General features: G+C 35.4%; 3 protein-coding genes and 1 non-coding gene across 8 annotated transcripts; 1 reads left to right on the top strand and 3 right to left on the bottom strand.

Moving 5' to 3' along the window:
- Nucleotides 1–13: 13 nt before the first annotated feature.
- Nucleotides 14–1,871, bottom strand: LOC111430964. 4 transcript variants are annotated; one of them, XR_002708418.1, is made up of 4 exons: nucleotides 1,711–1,871; nucleotides 795–1,083; nucleotides 684–727; nucleotides 188–311 (listed from the first exon to the last, which is right to left on the bottom strand). XR_002708418.1 is itself a non-coding variant. In XM_023067430.1 (3 exons), the coding sequence occupies exons 1-3, from the start codon at nucleotides 1,801–1,803 to the stop codon at nucleotides 21–23; spliced, it is 429 nt and encodes a 142-aa protein (XP_022923198.1). In that variant the 5' UTR covers nucleotides 1,804–1,871; the 3' UTR covers nucleotides 14–20. The 4 variants fall into 4 exon arrangements, 1 of the variants encoding a protein (XP_022923198.1); XM_023067430.1 differs by lacking the exon at nucleotides 795–1,083 and having other exon boundaries at nucleotides 14–311; nucleotides 683–727; XR_002708417.1 differs by having other exon boundaries at nucleotides 684–1,083.
- An 814-nt stretch (nucleotides 1,872–2,685) lies between these two features.
- Nucleotides 2,686–6,085, bottom strand: LOC111431147 (calcineurin B-like protein 1). 2 transcript variants are annotated; one of them, XM_023067688.1, is made up of 9 exons: nucleotides 5,813–6,085; nucleotides 5,218–5,327; nucleotides 5,061–5,143; nucleotides 4,881–4,940; nucleotides 4,097–4,205; nucleotides 3,960–4,012; nucleotides 3,554–3,634; nucleotides 3,111–3,223; nucleotides 2,686–3,017 (listed from the first exon to the last, which is right to left on the bottom strand). In XM_023067688.1, exons 2-9 carry the CDS (start codon nucleotides 5,294–5,296, stop codon nucleotides 2,954–2,956), a joined length of 642 nt encoding a protein of 213 aa, XP_022923456.1. In that variant the 5' UTR covers nucleotides 5,297–5,327; nucleotides 5,813–6,085; the 3' UTR covers nucleotides 2,686–2,953. The 2 variants fall into 2 exon arrangements, with proteins under 2 accessions (XP_022923456.1, XP_022923455.1); XM_023067687.1 differs by having other exon boundaries at nucleotides 5,218–5,332; nucleotides 5,813–6,084.
- Nucleotides 6,086–14,821: 8,736 nt separating this feature from the next.
- Nucleotides 14,822–19,574, top strand: LOC111431146 (serine/threonine-protein kinase SAPK2-like). The gene is made up of 9 exons (XM_023067686.1): nucleotides 14,822–15,171; nucleotides 15,630–15,704; nucleotides 18,039–18,140; nucleotides 18,240–18,293; nucleotides 18,405–18,497; nucleotides 18,590–18,682; nucleotides 18,751–18,855; nucleotides 18,925–19,023; nucleotides 19,131–19,574. The coding sequence occupies exons 1-9, from the start codon at nucleotides 15,049–15,051 to the stop codon at nucleotides 19,407–19,409; spliced, it is 1,023 nt and encodes a 340-aa protein (XP_022923454.1). The 5' UTR covers nucleotides 14,822–15,048; the 3' UTR covers nucleotides 19,410–19,574.
- Nucleotides 19,575–20,295: 721 nt separating this feature from the next.
- Nucleotides 20,296–20,367, bottom strand: TRNAW-CCA. The gene has a single exon. It is a non-coding gene; the product is annotated as a tRNA-Trp (tRNA).
- Nucleotides 20,368–22,091: the final 1,724 nt, after the last annotated feature.

Genomic DNA, 22,091 nt, shown 5'->3' with positions numbered 1-22,091 from the left:
CGTGTTTGCTAGGGAGAGGTTTACACACCCTTATAAAGAATGTTTTGTTCCCCTCTCCAACCGATATGGAATCTCATAATCCACCCCCATAAGTCAGGCGGCGTGCCAACGAAGACGCTGAGCCCCAAAGGGGGTGGACACTGGACGGTGTGCCAGCAACGACGCTGGACCTTGAAGGAGGGTGGATTGTGAGATCTTACAACGGTGGAAGAGGAGAACAAAGCATTCTTTATAAGGGTGCGGAAACCTCTCCCTAACAAACACACCCTCGACAGCTTGACTATTGTCTGTTCACCCATGGCACTGGTTACCTACAAATGAAAGAGTCAAATATCATTACCTATCAATGGAATGAGCTCCATTAGCAAGCTTATTTACCTCGGCTTGTTACGTATCATCGTCAGCTACACGATTTTTAAAACGTGTCTAGTAGGGAGAGGTTTCCACACCCTTATAAAGAATGTTTTGTTCCCCTCTCCAACTAATATGGGATCTCACAATCCACCCTCCACCAGGCGGCGTGCCAGAGAAGACGCTAAGCCCCGAAGGGGTGGACACCGGACGGTGTGCCAGCAAGAACGCTAGACCTCGAAAGGGGGTGGATTGTGAGATGTCACATCGGTGGAAGAGGAGAACAAAGCATTCTTTATAAGGGTGTGGAAACCTCTCCCTAGCAGACCCACCTCGGCAGCTTGACTATTGTCTGTTCATCCATGGCCCTGGTTACCTACAAATGAAAGAGTCAAATATCATTAACTATCAATGGAATGAGCTCCATTAGCAAGCTTAGTTACCTCGGGTCGTTACGTATCGTCGTCAGCTTCACGATTTTTAAAACGTGTCTATTAGGGAGAGGTTTCCACACCCTTATAAGAAATTCATCGTTCCCCTCTCCAACCCGATGTGGGATCTCACACCTACATTGCTCTACTCTGATCTTAGCAACCAACATTGCTTCCTCTAATCTCCTCATCATCGCTCCCCTGGTCTTGCCATTCCTCTCCCACTTGGATCCTGAAACTTCCCTAAGTATTCATGATGCAAAAAAGGCTCTCTCCCCCTCATTGCATCCTCCGAGAAGTACTGGCCATCACATATCAGTTTATTCAGATATGCTCGTCTCCTATTCTTCACAATAACTGACCTAAAGTGTAGTTCATCTGATATCGGACTCTTTACACTCCAAATGTGCTTTCAATGCACATTGATCTCATGATCATCCTTAAGAGCATCAAACTCATGGAGCTCAATGGATATCAACTATGATCCATAACGCTCTACATCAATCAGAGTTGGAGGAGCAACAAACATAAGAATATTTAAATGAACAGAACAAGGCAACATCCAAGGATAAAAATCAAAATAATTACCAAAGAAAAGAAACTCATGGAATGGATGGAAGTAGCGTTTATAAACTTAATTTCCAAAAGCTAGATGATTATGAAACAGAACCATAGGGCACAGCATTCAGATAATTTCCATTAAATCTCCTCACCATATTAAACCTACTCATTCAAATCTCTCAAAATTTATCCTTCGAATTCGATCAATCAAGCTAAGGGCGCTTTTAAATTTGGGGGGGGAATCCATACCAGAAGTTGCAAAAATCCAGAGTTATAGAGAGGCGAAGAAACACGGCGACATCGCGAGAAAGAAGGTCGAGCAGATTGGCCTTGCGTTGAGACGGATTCGTGGCAGTAAAGATTTTACCTGCAACGAAAGCCTTTCCGACAAGCAATCCATGGCTTCGCAATTCAATCCCGTGGCCGCTTTCTCCGTCGGCTCCATCGTCGCCGTTTCCATCCTCTTTCCTCGCCGCCGTGATTCGATGGTGATTTTTTTTTACTCTTTTGAGCGGTGAAATTATTATTATTATTATTAAATTATGCTCGCTTGTACAATTTTATTAAATAATTTATTGGAGAATAACTATTATTATTGCTAAAATTTAAAGCAAAAATTAAATTAAAATTTAATTGGTTAAAATTATTCTAATAATTTGATAAACTAACCATAATTGGTTATCTAAATATTGTTGAATGATGAAAGTGACCGAGAATGATCATGGGTTTATAATCAAAGAATACTCTCTCCATTCGCACGAGGGGTTTATAATCAAATAATACTCCCGAGGCCTTTTGGGGAAGCCCAAAGCAAAGCCATCAGAGCCTATGCTCATAGTCGACAATATTGTAGAGAGTCGTGTTCATAATAATTATATTATTTATATGAAACTTTTTGGGAGAAGCCCAAAGCAAAATCACGAGAGCTTATGCTCAAAGTGGACGACAACATACCATTGTGGCTATGAGATGATTCTAACTCTCCAACCAATCTTATGAACGATGGAAATGGGTATTGGACTGAAAACTCGGTAGATAATTAGATTGTCATCCTCCACCTTACATTGGCTCAAAGGTGGTGATGGACTAACAGAAATATCTTAGTGTTGGACATACATATTATCACAACTAAGACCCTTGGCTTTCTGATTGTTATCCAATTTTTTTTCATTTTCCTTCCTTTTTTTTTATGTTAGACACAGAGATAACCATTTTACCCATCTCGAACAGAGATGAGGTTCCTTGTTTAATTTTCTCCATCAAATAAAGGAATAAGGGGACATAACTCATATTCTCCGTCCCATCCTCATTTCACTTAATATAAATATATTTTCAATACATATATACAAAGCAACAAGATCGAAATGAGATTACAAAGCTCTCGTTTTTTTTTTCTTTGTACAAACTTCATATAGCCAAATGAAAAGCCACAAAAATTCTCAATGAAGATTTACAATTCAATAGTGTAAAGAGACCAATATTGCTCAAACTACACTTCTGTGGAGAAGGGAAGAGCAAAAACTCATTTTTCCTTTTACTTTTCCTTCCATCAAAACGCCCATTTCTTCACAAGAACACAACAATGGCTGCTTCATATGGCTATCTCACTCTCATGTGGCTATCTCATCCACCTCAGAATTGAACACAAAACTTGGGAAGGTGGTGGTTATGTCTCTGCCCAAACCAAAGCCAAAAAACAAGCGCCGGTGGTCAAGAACACTTGAAAGCTACTATCTATCTATTCATGTTCATATGCTTATTCCTTACCTCAAGTATGGAAGGGTCATCACTTTCAATAACGATGGATTCTTAGAAACAAAATTTTGCCATTCAATCTTGTCTATCTTCCCATCTTGGTTCACATCAGCCTCCAAGAAAGTCTATCCACATATATCGAAAACAAAAACAAAAAGATATTCCATGAGATTTAAAGGTGACTGCGACACGATACTCGGTATCGTGTTCTTGATTGTCACTCTACTGGCTTGAAACCAATTCTACAACATGGTGGGGTGTGATTTGAAAATAGAAACATCTTAGGGGTGTAGTTTGCAATTATTATTCCTCACAATTGAGCATTAGAACCAGTCAAAACTATTTCAGATCATTCCCTAACTCTATTTTTCTTTCGCAGATTGACCCCACAATTGTTTGATAATATGTTTCAAGTCCCTAAAAATTTCTAATCCAAAAGTTTTAAGGTAGTTCACCTTATCAAGTATTATCTCTATTGTTTCATCAGCTAACTTCATCTCAGATTCACAGAGAAGAGCAATTAGCATTTGCTTCACCTGCCATAGTCAATAAATCAGAAAGCTCTTAGCAGCCAACAGACGAAACTAAATGAACGGGAAGAACAGTGGAACACGCCCTGAACGAGCATGACCGTGACACCACACACACATATCTTCATTTTTGGTCGAAGATGGGGTTGGATGATTCGAACCTATGACCTCCAATGATATATATCTTAACCAGTTGAGTTATTTTCAAGTGACTTTAAAACATTGAAAACGTTTTCTGAACGGATCTAATTCAAATGGAGGAAAATTTGTCTACGTTTTTAGTGTTACTTGCAATATTGATGTGATTCGAGCTGAACCATTGAAAACATACCTCTTGTCGCTCGATGAATCCGGTGTTATCCAAATCGTAAAGCTTAAACGAAACTGAATATTAAATAAACAACGAGCATCAGCCACATGTAAATCAATAAAAGAAGTCATGTATTATGTCATATGCTGCACACTTACACTCAATCTTGACTTCCTGGGGAGCATTAGGATGAAAGACATTCAATGATCTTACAAAGTCACCAAAATCAATGAACCCTTTCTGCTGAACATCAAATAGATCAAAGAGCTGCAAGCAAAAAGGATCCAACCTTAAAATATGCTAATAAGACAGGTTGGTTCAAACAAATGGGAATGTATATCAATCAAATGAAACCATGAGTCAAGTCATTAAGGACACAAGAAGTTCTTTGATTCACTACCAAAGTTGTGAGATCCCACGTCGGTCAGAGTGAGAAACAAAACATTCCTTATAAGGGCGTGGAAACTTCTCCCTCGTTTTAAAACCTTAAGGGGAAGTCCAGAAGAGAAAGCCCAAAGAGACAATGTTTGCCATTGGGCTCCCAAGGAGAGTGGATTGTGAGATCCCACGTCGGTTAGAGTGGGGAACAAAACATTCCTTATAAGGGTGTAGAAACCTCTCCCTAGCATACGCGTTTTAAAACCTTAAAGGGAATGTTTGCCATTGGGCTCCCAAGGAGAGTGGATTGTGAGATCCCACGTCGGTTAGAGTGGGGAACAAAACATTCCTTATAAGGGTGTAGAAACCTCTCCCTAGCATACGTGTTTTAAAACCTTAAAGGGAAGCCCGGAAGGGAAAGTCCAAAGAGAACAATATCTACTAACAGTGAGCTAGGCTGTTACAAAAATATTACTAAAAACCATATTGCAATGTTCAAATTCAATCCAATGGAGATGACTAGCTGACAGTTTTGATCAAGGATTTCGAGAGTATATATTTTACCCGATTCGCAAACAGATTCTCCTTCTTTCTGTTCTTGAAAATGGCCAACTGAAATTCTTCCTGCATAACAATTACCCAAACAATGTGCATTCAAATACCTTTCATGATCGAAATGTACGAAAAACACACACACCAACCAACGGATAACCCCGTTCGGTTCGTCGTGACAGAAACAAATACCTTGTTTATCAAACCATCATCTATGACAGAACTGCTAATGCTCTTATACAGCTCAAACAATGCTTCAACTTCACTAACACTAACTGTTGAATCAAGAAGCATTATGAATAATATATGAGAGTCAAAACTCAGAGACCATAAACAAAGCACAACTTACACGCAGTTTGTGAAGCAAGGTATATAGGATCTTCATATCCAGGAAATTGTTTGCTTCCTTTAGACTGAATACAACCCATTCACAAAAGCAATGGCAGAGCAGCTCCTTGGCTTCGCTACAATATTTTATCAAAACCATCTTAACCTTCACTACAAATACAGATCCAGATACAAGAACACCACGCAAATCCATGAGCAAATCAGCATAAAAGAAAGTCAAAAAGAACAACATAATGAACAGCAATACCAAATTGTTTGATTTCAATTCTCAGAGCTAGGAAATGACTTGATTTCTTAACAAAAACAGAGTTTAAACTAAAGGTCCTATGAATAATTCCACCAAAAGCTATCCAAATCTCAATAACCAATAGAATGTGCATGAAAGATAATAAAAAACAATAAGAGATCCATAGTACGCTACATCCATTCCATTCCATAAGAATCAGAAAATCATATCAAACCGCATAAAGAAACCAAATCCAATCATCAAAAAGCCAAGAATTCCATCAAATTTGATCTCTCCCCCATCAAAAACACACCAATCCACGTAGAAAAACCCACAAAACAAGAACAACCCAGAAGAAAACACAACTTACCGGCAAAGTATTGACCGAAAATCCCAAAAAACTCGAGAAAATGAATACGTAGCGATCGAATCGAGATTTAGAGATTATGAGAGGGTTTTAGATATCGATCAAAGGGCGGAAAATTGGAGGAAGAACAACAAACTTGGCTACAAACTTCCCGTCGATTTTTCCAACGGAGCAAATGGAAGTGGCATTTGGATTAAAGTGAGTGGAAGATAGAGCGCCAAATCAAAAACACGATTATAAAGAGAATTGAAAGAACAGTGGGAGAGGAAGAAAGTGGAAATCATGAGCGAGTTAAAAAGGAAACTGAAAGGGACCCCATGGCCCGTGACCGTGGCCTTCGCCGAATATTCCTTTCTTCACTCTTAATTATGTGATTAAGCTAATTATTTTAATTAATTATGCTTCAAAATTAACGTTAATAATGCTCAATTTAATACATTATATACCCATCTTTACCATATAAATATTAATTTTAAAAAAGAACTTTTGTTCCCATTTTGCCCTCCATTTGTTTCTATAATTCCTCCTTTGCCCTTTATTTTTCATTAATAAAATATGTTAATGATTGCATAACATTTTGTCTCAAATTTATTTTCAAAATGTTTTTAATTTTTTTAATAAAACAATTTCGAAAACATTAATCAAAATATTACTGAATTATGCTTAAATTGGCCTATTATATAATATTTTTGGTATTTTTCAATTATTTAAATTTAGTCTTAATATTTTTTATAAATCTTTAAAATAATTTTCAAATTTTGTATAAAGACTCGGTGGAATCGAACCCAACGTACAAGGGCTAAAATGGTATTTTAACCTTATTTTAAAATTTTTAATTTAGTTCAGTCTATTTTAATATTTTTCGACTTTATCCATTATTTTTTTCATATTTTTTAATTATTCGATAACCAATTCTAACATTTACGAACAAAAAAGGTACAATAATAAATGATAAATTAAAGAGAATAAATGGTAGATTTAAGAAAAACCACCCAAAATTACCAAACCATGGACCAAATTTTGTGGGCGTTTTGGGGCGCTGAATTAAGTTATGAAGCGATCAGTTAATAAGTCGGTAGAGTTAATAAGTCGGTGTTCTGGGTACCAAGTCGGGTGAAGTTTTACCTTATATATTTTGTTTTTTTTTTATATTAATCTCTTAACTATATATATTTAGAAGACTAAATTTAGGGGACGGTTTAACGTTTCACCTATAGCATGTTAACCTCGAGCATGTGACAATCTAAACATAGCATAACTGGTTAAAGCACGTGTATGCTTGACTAAAAATCGAGCGGTTCAAATTTCATCTCACTTATTATTTATTTTGTAGTTGCAGATTTCAGCTCAACAGTACGTGAGCGGAGTGATTCAAACCAACAATCCTACGATGATTGTCGATTAATATTTATAATTGCGTAGCTTTCAAAAAAAACTATTTAAAAAAAATTAATACAAAAAGTAACAACAAAATCAAAGAAACCAATAAATAAATAATAAACTATATTTAAATAAATAATTGTGTATTTCTTGTATCTTAAGTTTAAAGAATTTATAGCCCACACCAACTTTTTTTTCCTTTTTCAAAATATATAATTTATTTCTCAAAATAATTTTGGTATTAATTAGGTAATTTTTTTTAATGTTATTTATTTATTTTTATTTTTTTAAGAAAATGTCAAATTACAACCATAATTTTTTTAATTCTACAATATAAAACGAATATTAAGGGATAAACATCTAACTTTAAGAACATATATCAAATGACTTCCCTCGTTCGGGACACGGGTTAACTATTTATCTTCGGGCATCGTCGTTAACCTAATTAAAAAAACGCATTAATCATAAAAATAAAAACCCAGTTGGAGATTGCAAATTAGGATGGGTTACAATTCCGACCTTGACTTTATAGATTAGTCGAGGTTGTCAAAATATCGAAATTTTGTATTTTTACCATTATTTTTAGGTAACGTGTACGATCGAAAATTCATTTATCGTAATTCTTGATCATTAGTATATGTTTAAATTAGGTGAAATATTCATCAACGGAATAAAACTGAATCTCGAAAAATGTTTGACCAAGACAAAATGCTCAATATCTTGACTAAAAATAATATAAATATATTAAAATTTATGTTTTTTTTTTTTTTTTGGTAAAAATATAGAAAAAGTCATATATGTCATTTTAATGGATATATTATAGTATTTAATTTTGGACTTATATTATTAATTTTAATTGATTTGGTTCGGTTTGGTTCAATTATGATTGATTTAGCGAGACAATTAGGGCTGGATTTTGTTCGGTCATAATTTAATTTTATCAATTCTAGTAAAAAAAAATTATTATTAGAGTTTAGAAGAAAAATAATGAGGTCATAATTTAATTTTTGAAAAAAAAAACAATTTATATGTGGAGGAATATTAATTAAAATTTTAAATTAATTATTAAATCGATTTAAACTATAGTGAATTAATTTAGATCTATCTTTCTATATTTTTCTCTACTTATATAGAATGGTTTTGTTTTCTAAATTTGTTGGATATTTATATACGGATATGACTATGTGATTTGTATGATTGTGCTGTCTCATAAAGCACGTTTTTTATGCTTAGGTGTCTCATAAAGCACGTTTTAAATGTGTTACGTGCTTAGGTAATTGGCTACCAAGATAACCGACATGGAGTTGTCCAAGTCATCCTACAGGATGACCTCATTATTATTATTTGGTTTCCTATAAGGAATCAACGCTATTTTAGGTCATTATAGATGGTCCATAGAATTACTGCCGTATAGGTAATTGAGTCGTTATTATCTATGTGTATCGATTGAGGTTGAAGTAGATGATCTTGATCTTGGGGTAAGTCACGAGCGAGTGACTCCACTTTAAAAATAAATCTACCCCTTATAGGCCCAGCATCCTTACTGATACATTGCCCGGTGTCTGACTCTAATACCATTTGTAACAACCCGAGGTCACTGCTAATATTGTCTACTTTGACCTGTTACGTATCGTCATTAGCCTCACAATTTTAAAATGTGTCTGCTGTAAGGAGAGATTTCTCTAATAAGAAATGTTTCATTTCTCTCTCCAATCGATGTGGGATCTCACAATAAAATCAATCACTTCATTTTTATTTATTTTTTGTTATATTTTTGCATGCATATCTTATAGCAATATAGTGTGATATCCCACGTTGGTTGGGGAGGAGAACGAAACACTCTTTATAAAGATGTGGAAACTTTTCACTAATAGACGAGTTTTAAAGCCTTAAGAGGAAGCCCGAAAGGGAAGTGCTAATAAGGACGTTGGGCTCTGAAGGGGTAGACACGAGGCGGTGTGCCAGTAAAGACGCCCCAAAATGGGGTAGACACAAGGCGGTGTTGCCGGTAAGGACACTGAACCTCGAAAGGGGGTAGACATGAAGAGGTGTGCCAGTAAGAGACACCGAACCCCAAAAAGAGGTAGACACGAGGAGGTATGCCAGTAAAGACGCTGGGTCGAGTGATGTTTTAGTGATTATTTGTAATATTCACTATTTTTTGTTCAAAATAATTCGTCTTTCAAAATATGTTTAAAGATGTACTCGAGAAAGTTCGACTTTTTTTTAATTAAAACGAGTATTGTTTTTAAGTAACGGATCCGTACTTTAAGACTCGGAGTTATAAATTGAAATTAATACCAATTTTATTAAAATATAATTAAAAAAATTCTAAAATACAAACAAATGTAAGTTGAAAGCATTTTTATAAAATAAAAAATAAATAAAATGAAATGAAATTTATTGGTAGAACCAATAATGGGGTTTGGAATATTGTCCAACATTTCACATGCCCTTGCTTGTCCATGTGTGTGGTTGGACCTTATGCCATTTTATATTATCTTTGTCACAATTCACCCAAATAAATAAATAAATAAATAAGACTATTATGGTTAATTTTGGATGGAAATTCGATAATATTTTGTTTCAAAAATACCCTTAAAATTTTAATAGAATTTAAAAAATAAACTTTAACAAAATTCATTCATAAATTATCTCTCTTTTATTTTTTTTTAAATATTATAAAATTAAAAATAATTTTAATTTTAATTTTTTAAAAAAGTTTTAAGGCTATTTTTCAATTTTTTTATAATTAGAAAATAATATTATTTAAAGTATAGTGAATAAAGAAATAAAGAAATATTATTTTCCATTAAGTTTTGTCACATCAATAGATCCATTTCACAATCAAAAATCTTATCCTATTTTCAATATTTAAAAATTTTATTTACGTAGTTGTCTTATTTTATTTTATTTCCCTAAAAAAGTCATCCTTTTTATGTATTATTTAACATTAAATTTTAATATTGACCTTCAACATTTCTTTGAAAAAATTCATATCACATTGACTTTTTAAAATATATTTAATTCGATGAAAATAATCGAAACAGATTCTAAATAAATTATCAAAATTCAAATTCACTTTAAAATTAAAATTTTTAAAAATATATGTAATTTATTTCAAATTATAACAATTGTCCCGAGAAGCTACGTCACATACCGTCACAAGAAACCTCCTCTTCTCGTTTTTTAGAGTTTGTAGTACCGCTCTCATAAGCTGTTTTGCCAATGCTTTTGATTTTTTTTTTTTTTTTTTACTTTTTAGTATCGAAAATACGTGAATTTGTTGTAGTGTAGAGAATAGAACGGTCGCTTTTGAACTATAATAATGCATATGGATCTCGAAGGAAACCCACTATAATAATGCATATGGATCTCGAACGGAGATAGAGAACCTAAAAAAGCTTAGAGACGAATGAAAAAAAAACAATAGCTACTCAGATTTGAACGATCGAGACAAAAAAAAAAAAAAACGAGAAAATTCTTATTATTTGTGGGACCCACTTCATAATAAACAGTTAAACACAAATTTTATACGACAATCATGGGAATAATGGGGAAGGAAAATCATTCTCGTTCTTGTTCTTGTTGTTGTTCTCGTTCTCGCACCCATTCATTCTAAATCGAGACTAAATCAGATTGTTTGACCGGTTCTTATAAGGGTGTATAAACCTCTTTCTAGTAGACGTGTTTTAAAATCGTGAGGTTGACGGCGATACGTAACAGGTCAAAGTAGACGATATCTACTAGTGGTGGGTTTGGACAGTAACGCTAATATTATGAAAAAAAAAGAAAGAAAAATTATAAAGAAATAGAATTAGAAGCGTTCAAAAACATTATCCATAAGAAATGAAGAAATAACGGCTGTTCCTTCATCGAGGGGACAAGATCATTAAAGACCACAAACAAAGTGCGGACGTGTTGCCGTTACTCAATTATTGGATTATTTTAATTTTAATTTTTAATTGGAAAGTTGACCATTTTAATCCAACATTAATTATTAATTACGGAAATTGATGGACAAAACATTTTATGACCGACCACCGAAAGCCATAACTCCTTACGTTTAAGGTAATCAATCCAATGAATAAATTAAATTTTTGTTTGGTATATTTGTGTGTAATTATTTTTATATAACAATAATTAAATATTCACTCAATATTACACTTTTTCTTTTCTCACGTCTTATAAAATTATAATTAAATTAAATTAGGAGACACACTTTAAAACCATGAGGTTAACAGTAATATGTAACAGGGCAGAGGTTTGAACTATTATAAATTGTATCAGAGCTAGATACTGAGCGGTGTGCCAACGAGAATGCTGGCTCCCAAGTGGGTGGATTGTGAGATCCCGTATCGGTTGGAGAAGGGAACGGAGCATTCCTTACAACTATATAGAAACCTCTCCCTAGTAGACGCATTTTAAAATCGCAAGACTGACAACGATACGCAACAGGCCAAAGTAGACAATATTTGCTAGCTATGGGCTTGGGCCTCCAATTTCAGCTTTGATGGGCTTGTAACCCATCAAATGGACTAAAAGTAATAGATCTTTTTTTGGGGTAAAGAGATATTTTAATTTGATAAATTAAACACAAAAAAAAAAACAAATATTATTATATAAATTATGTTAGACGTGCTACTGGATAGTCGAGAAATCTCCCGACGTCTGAAAATATAGATGTATGATGTCATAATCATGCTTATTCAAGAAGTGTTGCTCGTGACTGCAATTATATGCCATTTTTTCATTTTTTGTATATTAATTTATTTTTCTAGTTGCTAACCACGTCTAACAACCTTAGATTAACATGTTTGGTTTGTTTGTGAGGATGATTTAAATAGTCGAGATTTTTACATGGGAGTATTTTTAAATAATGTATTATTCCAACCATACCCGTTTGTTTTTCGATAATATATATTAAATTAATATAATTTAAATTTAAAATATAAAAAATAATTTTATTTTTCAATTTTCAATTAAAAAATAATATGGAGTTCATAAGAATGAATTGATCGCTACTATTAGAATGTTATTTATTATTATAATAATTATTTTATTTTTTATTTGGTGTTTAATTAGATTATTATTGGATAATATTAAACAAATTGATGTGATTGTTTGTTTGGAGGTAAGATGGGATCCACGATACTTGAGGCGCGTGGGCCATAGAAGAGTAAGAACACGTGGCGTCCATCTGTTGGATTAGTAACTCAACTACCATTCGTTACATCGGTTCATTGAACCCTTTTAACCATATTTGTCCCCACTTGCACCGTGGCGCGTGGTCTTAGGCATTAAAGGACAATCAAAATAAATTTAAATTAATAAAAATGTATAAATTTTGTATTTAGCCTGTAAATAAATATTTTCGAAGTTTTAAAACTTTCAATAATATTCTTAAATTTCTCAAAATATATATAGACAAATTATCTATGGACACCTCGTAAATTGTCTTACTTTGGTTGATTGTTTTGCTGACCTATCCGGGAATCTTCGGATCTACGCTTATTTTCAACTTCCCGAAGCATTTCATCGCTTACAATGACCTTCTTGTCTCTGGATGCCTAGATATCCGCGTTAAGACTTTCTTCGTTTTAACCTTGGGCGCGTAATGTATTGAGAGACTCACTCTTTGCGTTCGACTGAAAATGATTATAGTCTAGAGTTCTTACTCGAACTCGGGCTGTTACCATCAATACTTAGCAAAATTAATAAAAACATTCACTACAATAATTTCCTTATTCTTAAGCTTTCAAGCTCGACACTCTAAATACAAGTTTCTGATTTTCGAAATTGAAAAGACAAATTTGGTAGAATTTATTCTAAATTCTCTAATAATGGTGCACGAGAATTCCTTTGAACAAACCCAAAATTATAGAGTTCACGGTCCAATCTAACTCAACCCTCTGTTTTTTAATTGGGTTCGATGGTCGGATTATCCTTTTTTTTTTAATTGTTTTAAATAAATTATACTTATTCACAATACATACATTAATCACTAAAATCTCATAAAATTCTAAATATCAAACATTCACAAGTCCAATGCATCACTAACATCGATTACAAACGTTAAATATTCTTAATAATCATAATAACATTAGCAATAGGTGAAAATGTTTGATTAATCCACCACACCTAAGTGGTGGTGAGAGTTCTCTTATTTATAATCATTTAAGGGAAATATGGGAAGTCATAATGTAACGCAAATACCTTATAATGAACCGTTAGGGTAGGGTAATAGTAGAATATACCACTCTTTTTAGGTTGGACGGGTCAGATATAAAAAACGTCAACACATAAACTGATCCGAATTTTCGATTTTTCAAGAATTCAACTCAACCAAAATCGAAAAAACTAAATATTTTAAAGATTAGAATATCAAATCAAGGTCGTAAAAGGATGCACCCAACAAAAAAAAAAAAAAAAAAAAAAAAGTCGTGACATGCACGCGCCGTGAGAGCGACTGGACTTCTACAGATGGAGAAAAAAAACAAATCTGATCAGCCAGAGAGTTACAGGTGGATAAATATTCTCGTAGCCGACAGCTACAGAAGTGGGTCCCACTAAACGGTGCATTTTAGACCCAAAGACCCGTTTGTAAATGGTCCGCTTCACGCTATCGTGCACCGGGTTCACGTTATTCGCACGCCTTCAGAACACAGACGCCACGTGGCTAATTATGAATGGACAGTCACGTACTGTCGTGGTCAATGATTTTGCTGGGAGCGGCTCGTTTTAGCATACGTGTTATTTAATTCTAATTTATTTTAAATAATTTTGTTATTTATAGCTTTGATTTATTCAATTTTTCATATATTATTCAATTATTGAGTTCAACACAATATTTTTCTCTCAATTTTAGATGACTTTTAAATATAAATTATTATTATTATTCTTTCATTTATTTTTTTATTAATATACTTTATCGAGCTAAGTACTAAATTAATATCAAAAGATTTTTAATTAATTATCTCGATGTTGGATTAAATCAAACTTAAAAGCTCGAGTTATTAAGTTAGGGTGAATTTAATCTCGTACTAATATTATATCAGGTCTCGTTATTGAAAAAAATACGGTTTATTTAATCTCTAAACTTTATAAAGGGTATATTAAACTCCTGACTATTAGATTGGTTAACAGGTTTTATCCAAAATTAACTGTAAAAATATTTTTGGAACTTTCTTAAAAGAGTATTTTTATTAATTTAACTTTCATTTTGTAACGGCAGAAGTGTACCGCTAGTAGATATTATTTTCTTTGGGTTTTTTCTTTCGGGTTTTCCCTCGAGCTTTTTAAAACGCATCGGATGGAGAGATTTTCACACCCCCTTATAAACAATGTTTCGTTCTCCTACCAATGGATGTGGATGGATGTGGAATCTCAGACGGATTAAATACTTTTTAATTTGACCTAAAAGTTTATAGATTAAACTCATAAAATGGTATATAGTCGCTGGTATAGCTACAAACTGGAAGGGTGTTTTTTGGTAAATCCCCATGAACTAAAAATTGGATCGTTACCCAGTTATGGAAATCATTCATCCACCAATTATAACATAGTATTGTTTTTGAACGTAAATGGGTTTCTCGTGTAAAAGGAATTTTGGGTCGTTGAAAAGTAGTCCCATTTGGAGGAACTTCATCTTCAAAAGGGTGTATTGCTCTGCGGCCGCCTCTTCCTGAGCCATTATCTTTCTTCTGCGACCCCACTTTCTCCGCCATTAAAACCCTGCTTCACGTTTAACAATACCCTTTGCTTTTCCCTTCATTTCTTGACAAACCCCATTTCTTTTCCCCCAAGTTTCCTAGTGTTCTTATTTCCCTTTTGGGTTTTTTTTTTTTAATTGAGTTCTAATGGAGGATCGGTTCGAGCCATTGAAGGACCTTGGCTCTGGAAATTTTGGAGTTGCTAGGCTCGTTCGAGACAAGAAGACGAACGAGCTTGTTGCTGTCAAGTACATTGAGAGAGGGAAGAAGGTAAATAGCTTGTTAATTGGATTTAATGCTGTAATGGGTCTGATTAGCGCTCTAATGCTTTAGAAATTGCTTAAACAATGGTGGGATTTGAAGAACTGGGTCTGATTATTGTTTTGCTAATGGGGTTTGGCTGTTTTCTTGTTTCTTATTACCTTTTGGCTTGGTGCTTTAATGGCTTCCCACTGTTTGTTCCATTGTTCTCTGTTGACTTGTGAAGAAATTTATGAAGCTTTTTGATTGATCATGGTGTTTGTTCAATGTGTTCATAGAACAAGGCCTAATAATGATTCATATGCATCAATTCCAGACGAATGCAAGAAGGGTTTTGTTCATAATAGATTATTAATGACTTTGTTTAGGCCTTTCCATTTATATTTGATGATGGATTGTTCATAAACATGTTTGTTAATGGTTGATTTGAAGGCTTAAATCATTCTTTTCATGGTTCTGTTCTTCAGATTGATGAGAAAGTTCAAAGGGAAATCATTAATCATCGATCGTTGCAGCATCCGAACATTATCAGATTCAAGGAGGTAAGGATAGTTATATAATGAAATCGAATTATTGAGAAAACTCGATTGGTTTGCTTATGTTGTTGATTGTGAGATCCTAGGTCGGTTAGAGAGGGAAACAAAGGATACCTTTCAAGAGTTTGGAAACCTCTTTCTAATAGATGTGTTTTAAAACCGTGAGGCTAATGGTGATATGTAACAGGTCAAGGTGGACAATATCTACTAGTGGTGAGCTTCTGTTGTTATAAATGGTATTAGAGTTGGTCATTGGGTGGTGTGCCAGCGAGGATGTTGGGCCTCAAGGGGGGTGGATTGTGAGATCCCACATCGGTTGGAGGGGGGAACGGAGCATAACTTATAAAAGTGTGAAAACCTTTATCTAACAGACGTGTTTTAAAATTGTGAGGCTGATGATGAGACGTAATGGGCCAAAGAAGACAATATCTACTAGTGGTGAGCTGTGGTTGTTACAAATGATATTAGAGTCAGTTACTGAGTGGTGTGTTAACGAGAACGCTGGGCCTCAAGGGAGGTGGATTGTGAGATCCACGTCGGTTGGAGGGGGGAACGAAGCAACCTTATAAGAGTGTGGAAACCTCTCTCTAGCAGACGTGTTTTAGAATTGTGAGGTTGATGGTGATATGTAACGGGCCAAAGTGAACAATATCTACTAGCAGTGAGTTTGGGCTGTTACAAATGGTATCAAATTTGGTCATTGGGCGGTGTGTCAGCGAGGACACTGGACCTCAAGGGGGTGGATTGTGAGATCCCACATCGGTTGGAGTGGGGAACGAATCATAACTTATAAAAGTGTGAAAACCTCTCTCTAACAGACGTGTTTTAAAAACAGATGTGTTTTAAAACTGTGAGGCTGATGGTGAGACGTAATAGGCCAAAGCAGAAAATACCTACTAGTGGTGAGCTTCAGTTGTTACAAATGGTATTAGAGTCAATTGCACAAGTAGAAAATACCTACTAGTGGTGAGCTTGAGTTGTTACAAATGGTATTAGAGTCAATCACTGTGCAATGTGCTAACGAGGACGCTGGGCCTCAAGGGAGGTGGATTGTGAGATCCACATCGGTTGGAGGGGGGAACGAAGTAAGAGTGTGGAAATCTCTCTCTAGCATACGTGTTTTAGAATCGTGAGGCTGATGGTGATACGTAATGGGCCAAAGTGAGCAATATCTACTAGCCGTGAGCTTGGGCTGTTACAAATGGTATCAAAGTTGGTCATTGGGCGGTGTGCCAACGAGGATGTTGGGCCTCAAGGGGGGTGGAATGTGAGATCCCACATCGGTTGGAGGGGGGAACGGAGCATATCTTATAAGAGTTTAGAAACCGCTTCCTAATAGATGTGTTTTAAAACCGTGAGGCTGATGGTGATACGTAACAGGTCAAAGCGGACAATATCTACTAGCGGTGAGTTTGAGTTGTTAAAAATGGTATCAGAATCAGTCACCGGACGATGTGCTAGTGAGGACGCTAGGCCTCAAGGGGAGTGGATTGTGAGATCTCACATCGGTTGGAAAAGAAACGAAGCATACCTTATAAGAGTGTGGAAACCTCTTCCTAACAGATATGTTTTAAAATCGCAAGGTTGATGGTGATATGTAATGGGCCAAACAGACAATATCTACTAGCGGTAGGCTTGGGCTGTTACAAATGGTGTCAGAGTCAGTCACTGGATGGTGTGCTAGTGAGGACGCTGGGCCTCAAGGGGGGTGGATTGTGAGATCCCACATCAGTTGGAGAGGGGAACGAAGTATACTTTATAAGAGTTTGGAAACCTCTTCCTAACAGACGTGTTTTAAAATCATGAGGCTGATGGTGATACATAACGGGCCAAAACGGACAATATCTATTAGTGGTGTGCTTGGGCGGTTACAAATGGTACCAGAGCTAGTCACTAGACGGTGTGCCAACGAGGACACTGGGCCTCAAGGGGTGGATTGTGAGATCCCACGTCAGTTGGAGAGTGGAACGAAGTATACCTTATAAGAGCTTGGAAACCTCTTCCTAACCGATGTGTTTTAAAACCGTGAGGCTAATGATGATACGTAACGGGCCAAAGCGGACAATATCTATTAGTAGTGAGTTTGGGTTGTTACAAATGGTATCAGAGCCAGTCACTGAGCGGCGTGCTAACGAGGACGTTGGGCCTCAAGGGGGGTGGATTGTGAGATCCCATGTCGGGAGGGGGAACGAAGCATACCTTACAAGAGTGTGGAAACCGAGCGTAACTCTTAAAAACATAATCGTTATCAAACAAAATCCTTATCTTCTAACCGTTATCTTGGACATTGTAAAGATTCCACATGGATGGAGCACCTGAATGAGTGATGTTTGTCTGCAGGTCTTCTTAACCCCAACTCATTTGGCCATTGTCATGGAATATGCAGCTGGTGGGGAACTTTTCGGAAGAATATGCAGCGCTGGTCGATTTAGTGAAGACGAGGTCGACGTTTTACCTTTTCTTGCTTTTCTATATCTCTTTATCTTTTCCATTTCTCAACCCGTCTTTTGTTCGGTTTCTCGGAATCGTTCTGCACATCAGGCGAGATTTTTCTTCCAGCAGCTAATATCCGGAGTCAGCTACTGCCATTCCATGGTATAACAATCAAATTTCCTTTTTGTCGTCGAAAACATGTTACTCTCTTGTTCGTTTTCTTATACGTTTTCGTTCGGTTCGCTCGGTTTAATCGTTCTATGTCGTTCACAGCAAATTTGTCACAGGGATCTGAAACTCGAAAACACACTCTTGGATGGAAGTCCCACACCACAACTTAAGATATGCGACTTTGGTTACTCAAAGGTTGATAATCTATCGTCCAACTTAAACATAAGCTCGAATCTGTTTCGTTCTGTCATATATTCAGCCTTTTTTGCTTGTTCGATCCGTTGCAGTCTGGCTTGTTACACTCGCAACCGAAATCGACCGTTGGGACGCCTGCATACATCGCTCCGGAGGTTCTATCACGGAAGGAGTACGATGGCAAGGTATTTTCCATGTGGTATACTCTTCTGCAGGCTGCAGCTGTTCTTGATGATTTTGTTACGCCTTGTAGATATCAGATGTTTGGTCATGTGGAGTGACATTGTATGTGATGTTGGTCGGAGCGTATCCGTTCGAAGATCCCGAAGATCCAAGAAATTTTCGTAAGACGATAGCGGTAAGTGTCTCTCAAACAAAACATTTACAATGTATGTGATGTCTCTCATGACTGTAATCTTAAAAACAGAGAATATTGAGTGTTCAATACTCCATACCCGATTACGTACGTGTGTCCGTGGAGTGTCGCAACCTACTCTCTCGCATATTCGTTGCCAACCCCGCAAAGGTAACAAGCAGCTCGGACTCTATGTCGATATAGGATCATATTAATCTAAATTCGAATTCCGTTCGATCTAGTTTTGGTCATAAATCTTGTTCATTTCTTGTTTGAAGAGGATCACTATCCAAGAGATAAAGCAGCTGCCATGGTTTTTCAAGAACTTGCCAAAGGAACTGATTGAGATTGAGAAAACCAACTTCAAAAAACAAGAACACAACCAGCTCTCGCAGAGCGTCGAGGAAATCATGCAGATTGTTCGGGAAGCAATGACGCCTGGGGAAGGATCCAAGGTCGGGGACCAAGCGTTGGCCGGAGGGTCGGGGCTCGACGATCTCGATGCGGATATCGATTCTGAAGTCGATGTCAGTGGTGACTATGTAACTGCTGTTTGAGAATGGTATGATTATAAAAAACAAGCATAAAATGGTATCAAAATCACATTGTATAGAGAGAATAGAAAGCCATGGAACATTGTGCAAAATGTTCATTGTATCAACAATAACATAGTCCATTTTTTTTTTGTTGATCAAAGTTCTTGATAAGTCGGGCGTTCCTGACCCACCTGCCAAACCTATGATGACGAGGTTTTCACAGGGTATAACCTCGTTATCGTGAGGCTAATCTTGAGGTTGGATTGCTAGTAATCGCTAATCAACGTGCCACTTTGTGTATGCATTCCAGTACATATTGCTTGCCACACCTTGAGAATGAGTTTTAACGATTACTTATTGGTATGCAGACAAGAATGTATCCCGGGGAAAGGCTAGAAGCTCCACCAACACGAACCGTATCATCAACCAATAGGCTAAGATCAGATTCCGACTTAGAAAGTTTTCACCACTAGTCTAGAATATTTAACTCTTTTAATTTTTTTATTTAGTAGGTTTATGTTTGTTTTTTAAAAAATGTCAATAGGTCAAGATTATATCAAACAACAATTAAAAAAAAAAAAAAATCAAGGATTTACTAAAATTTTATGAGTCAATTAAATATTTTAAAAATAAGAACATGTTACCAAAAAAAAATTAAAAATCAAAATTATCCCTAAAGAGTTAATAAAAATAATAATTTAACTGAAAAATGAACAAAATTGTAACGTTAATTGGAGATGGAGACCCAACGGAAAAAAGGTTCAACGTTGAAGTTCACGGAGGAAAGAGACGCCGTGAACTTTTGGTGAATATTAGAATTAACAAAAGGCATAAATGGAATTTCACAAGACATTATATTAACATAAAATAAGAGAATAAAAAATCATCCAAAAAAAATTCATGAAATTGAACCCGACGTGAATCGAACACGCAACCTTCTGATCTGGAGTCAGACGCGCTACCATTGCGCCACGGATCCTTTTCTGTCGTTGAATTAATATTTATTTATATTTTATATTTCCTTGACATCAAATTAATAAAAAAATAATAGAAAACTGAACTCAACGTGAATCGAACACGCAACTTTCTGATATAAAGTTAGACGCGCAAACACTGCGCCACGAATCCTTTGATGTCGCTAGAATCATATTTATGAATATTTCTAAATTTTCTGGACATCAAATTAATAAAAAAAATTGAACCCAACGTGAATCGAATTCGCAACCTTCTGATCTAGAGCCAGACATATCCCTTGGTGCCTATTTTGTATCTTTTAATATATATATACATTCATGTTCTCTATTTTACCATAAGAAAGTGAGCGCCACGCTGCTACCAAGTTTTACTCACTTTTGGAAATGAAAAACAAAAGTTACATGAATCGAACACGCAACCTTCTAAGATGGAGTCAGACACGCTACCATTGCGCCATAGATCCCTTGCAAGTTTTTTCATACTTTCTATTTTCTGAACGATTCTTCCAATTAGATCCATCACTAATTATTTGATTAAAAAAAAAACTATGATATATAAAATTAAAGTATAAATTTAAAATGATTTATATCATTCTAATTCAACCATGGATAGATATATTAGCATGACTGGAACCTAAAATCTAAATAAAACTGATTTATACAATAATTTAATTCTTAGACCCGTCACAAATTCATTTAATGTATTAGCAACAACAAACAAATCCTTTCTTTATCCTTTGTCAACGCTAATTTGGAGTTAGCTTTGAAACTAGACCATGACGAGTATGATCAAACGAACATCAACTCAGAAAATTTAGTGACGTTGGCTTAGTCAACTAGGTAAGTGGCTTCAGTGTTCGTTTGATTGGACAAATTGTATGATGTATGATAATACAACATCATTTTGTTAATTAATTCAACTACGTATATCATATACGTGAGCCTCTAGGTTAATTCTCGGTTGGAAATCTCCATTGCAAGAGAAAATTCTTACCTTTAACCACGTCTTTAAAGATTCATGGATTGAAGTTGTAATTAGCTAAAAAATTTCAATATCAAAGGAGAAATCACGTGATTTAAATTTTCATGTTTATGGTCGAACACATTGAAGAATACATACGCACCCGAACATGAATAATTCAAGAATTTATCTGATATAATTTAATAACCTATAAAACACTGTTCTAAGTTTAAGGATCTATGAAAGACCTCTTAAACGAGCATCGATATCAATAAAAACGAAATCGTGTAACTTAGTCAATAAGATCAGACAACGAGAGTGAAAATAATGTAAGTCGTACCGCCGCAAAATATGAAAAAAATGGACTAGTAGGCCCTACAAAATTGAGGTCGGTGTCCTATAGAGGACCCCCATCATAAAAAAAAATGGAAAGAAAGTTGGTATCCGTACATCAGTAATAAGGTACACGACAAGGGAAAATGTGGAATCCAAATCCAAGTTGGTATACTCCTAACCCATCAAATTCCTAATTTCACACCAATCGATGGGAAGAAAAAGAAAATCTATTGTCCGTTACGTATCGCTATTAGTCTCACTATTTTAAAACGCGTTTACTAGAAAGTATGATATGAACGAAGAGACATCAATCCTACAATATGCTTCAATAAAGATGCAAAGAAAATATTATTGAAATTATCAAAAGATATTTCAATTCATGCCACATTGAACAGAACAAAGTTTCATGTTTTAAATTTTGGGTGGATTCCC

Source organism: Cucurbita moschata, unplaced genomic scaffold, assembly GCF_002738365.1.
Source record: "Cucurbita moschata cultivar Rifu unplaced genomic scaffold, Cmos_1.0 Cmo_Scf00035, whole genome shotgun sequence".
In the NCBI taxonomy this organism is placed as follows: Eukaryota; Viridiplantae; Streptophyta; class Magnoliopsida; order Cucurbitales; family Cucurbitaceae; genus Cucurbita; species Cucurbita moschata.
Note: the sequence above shows the minus strand (reverse complement) of the source record. Positions and strands in the feature narration are given on the sequence as shown.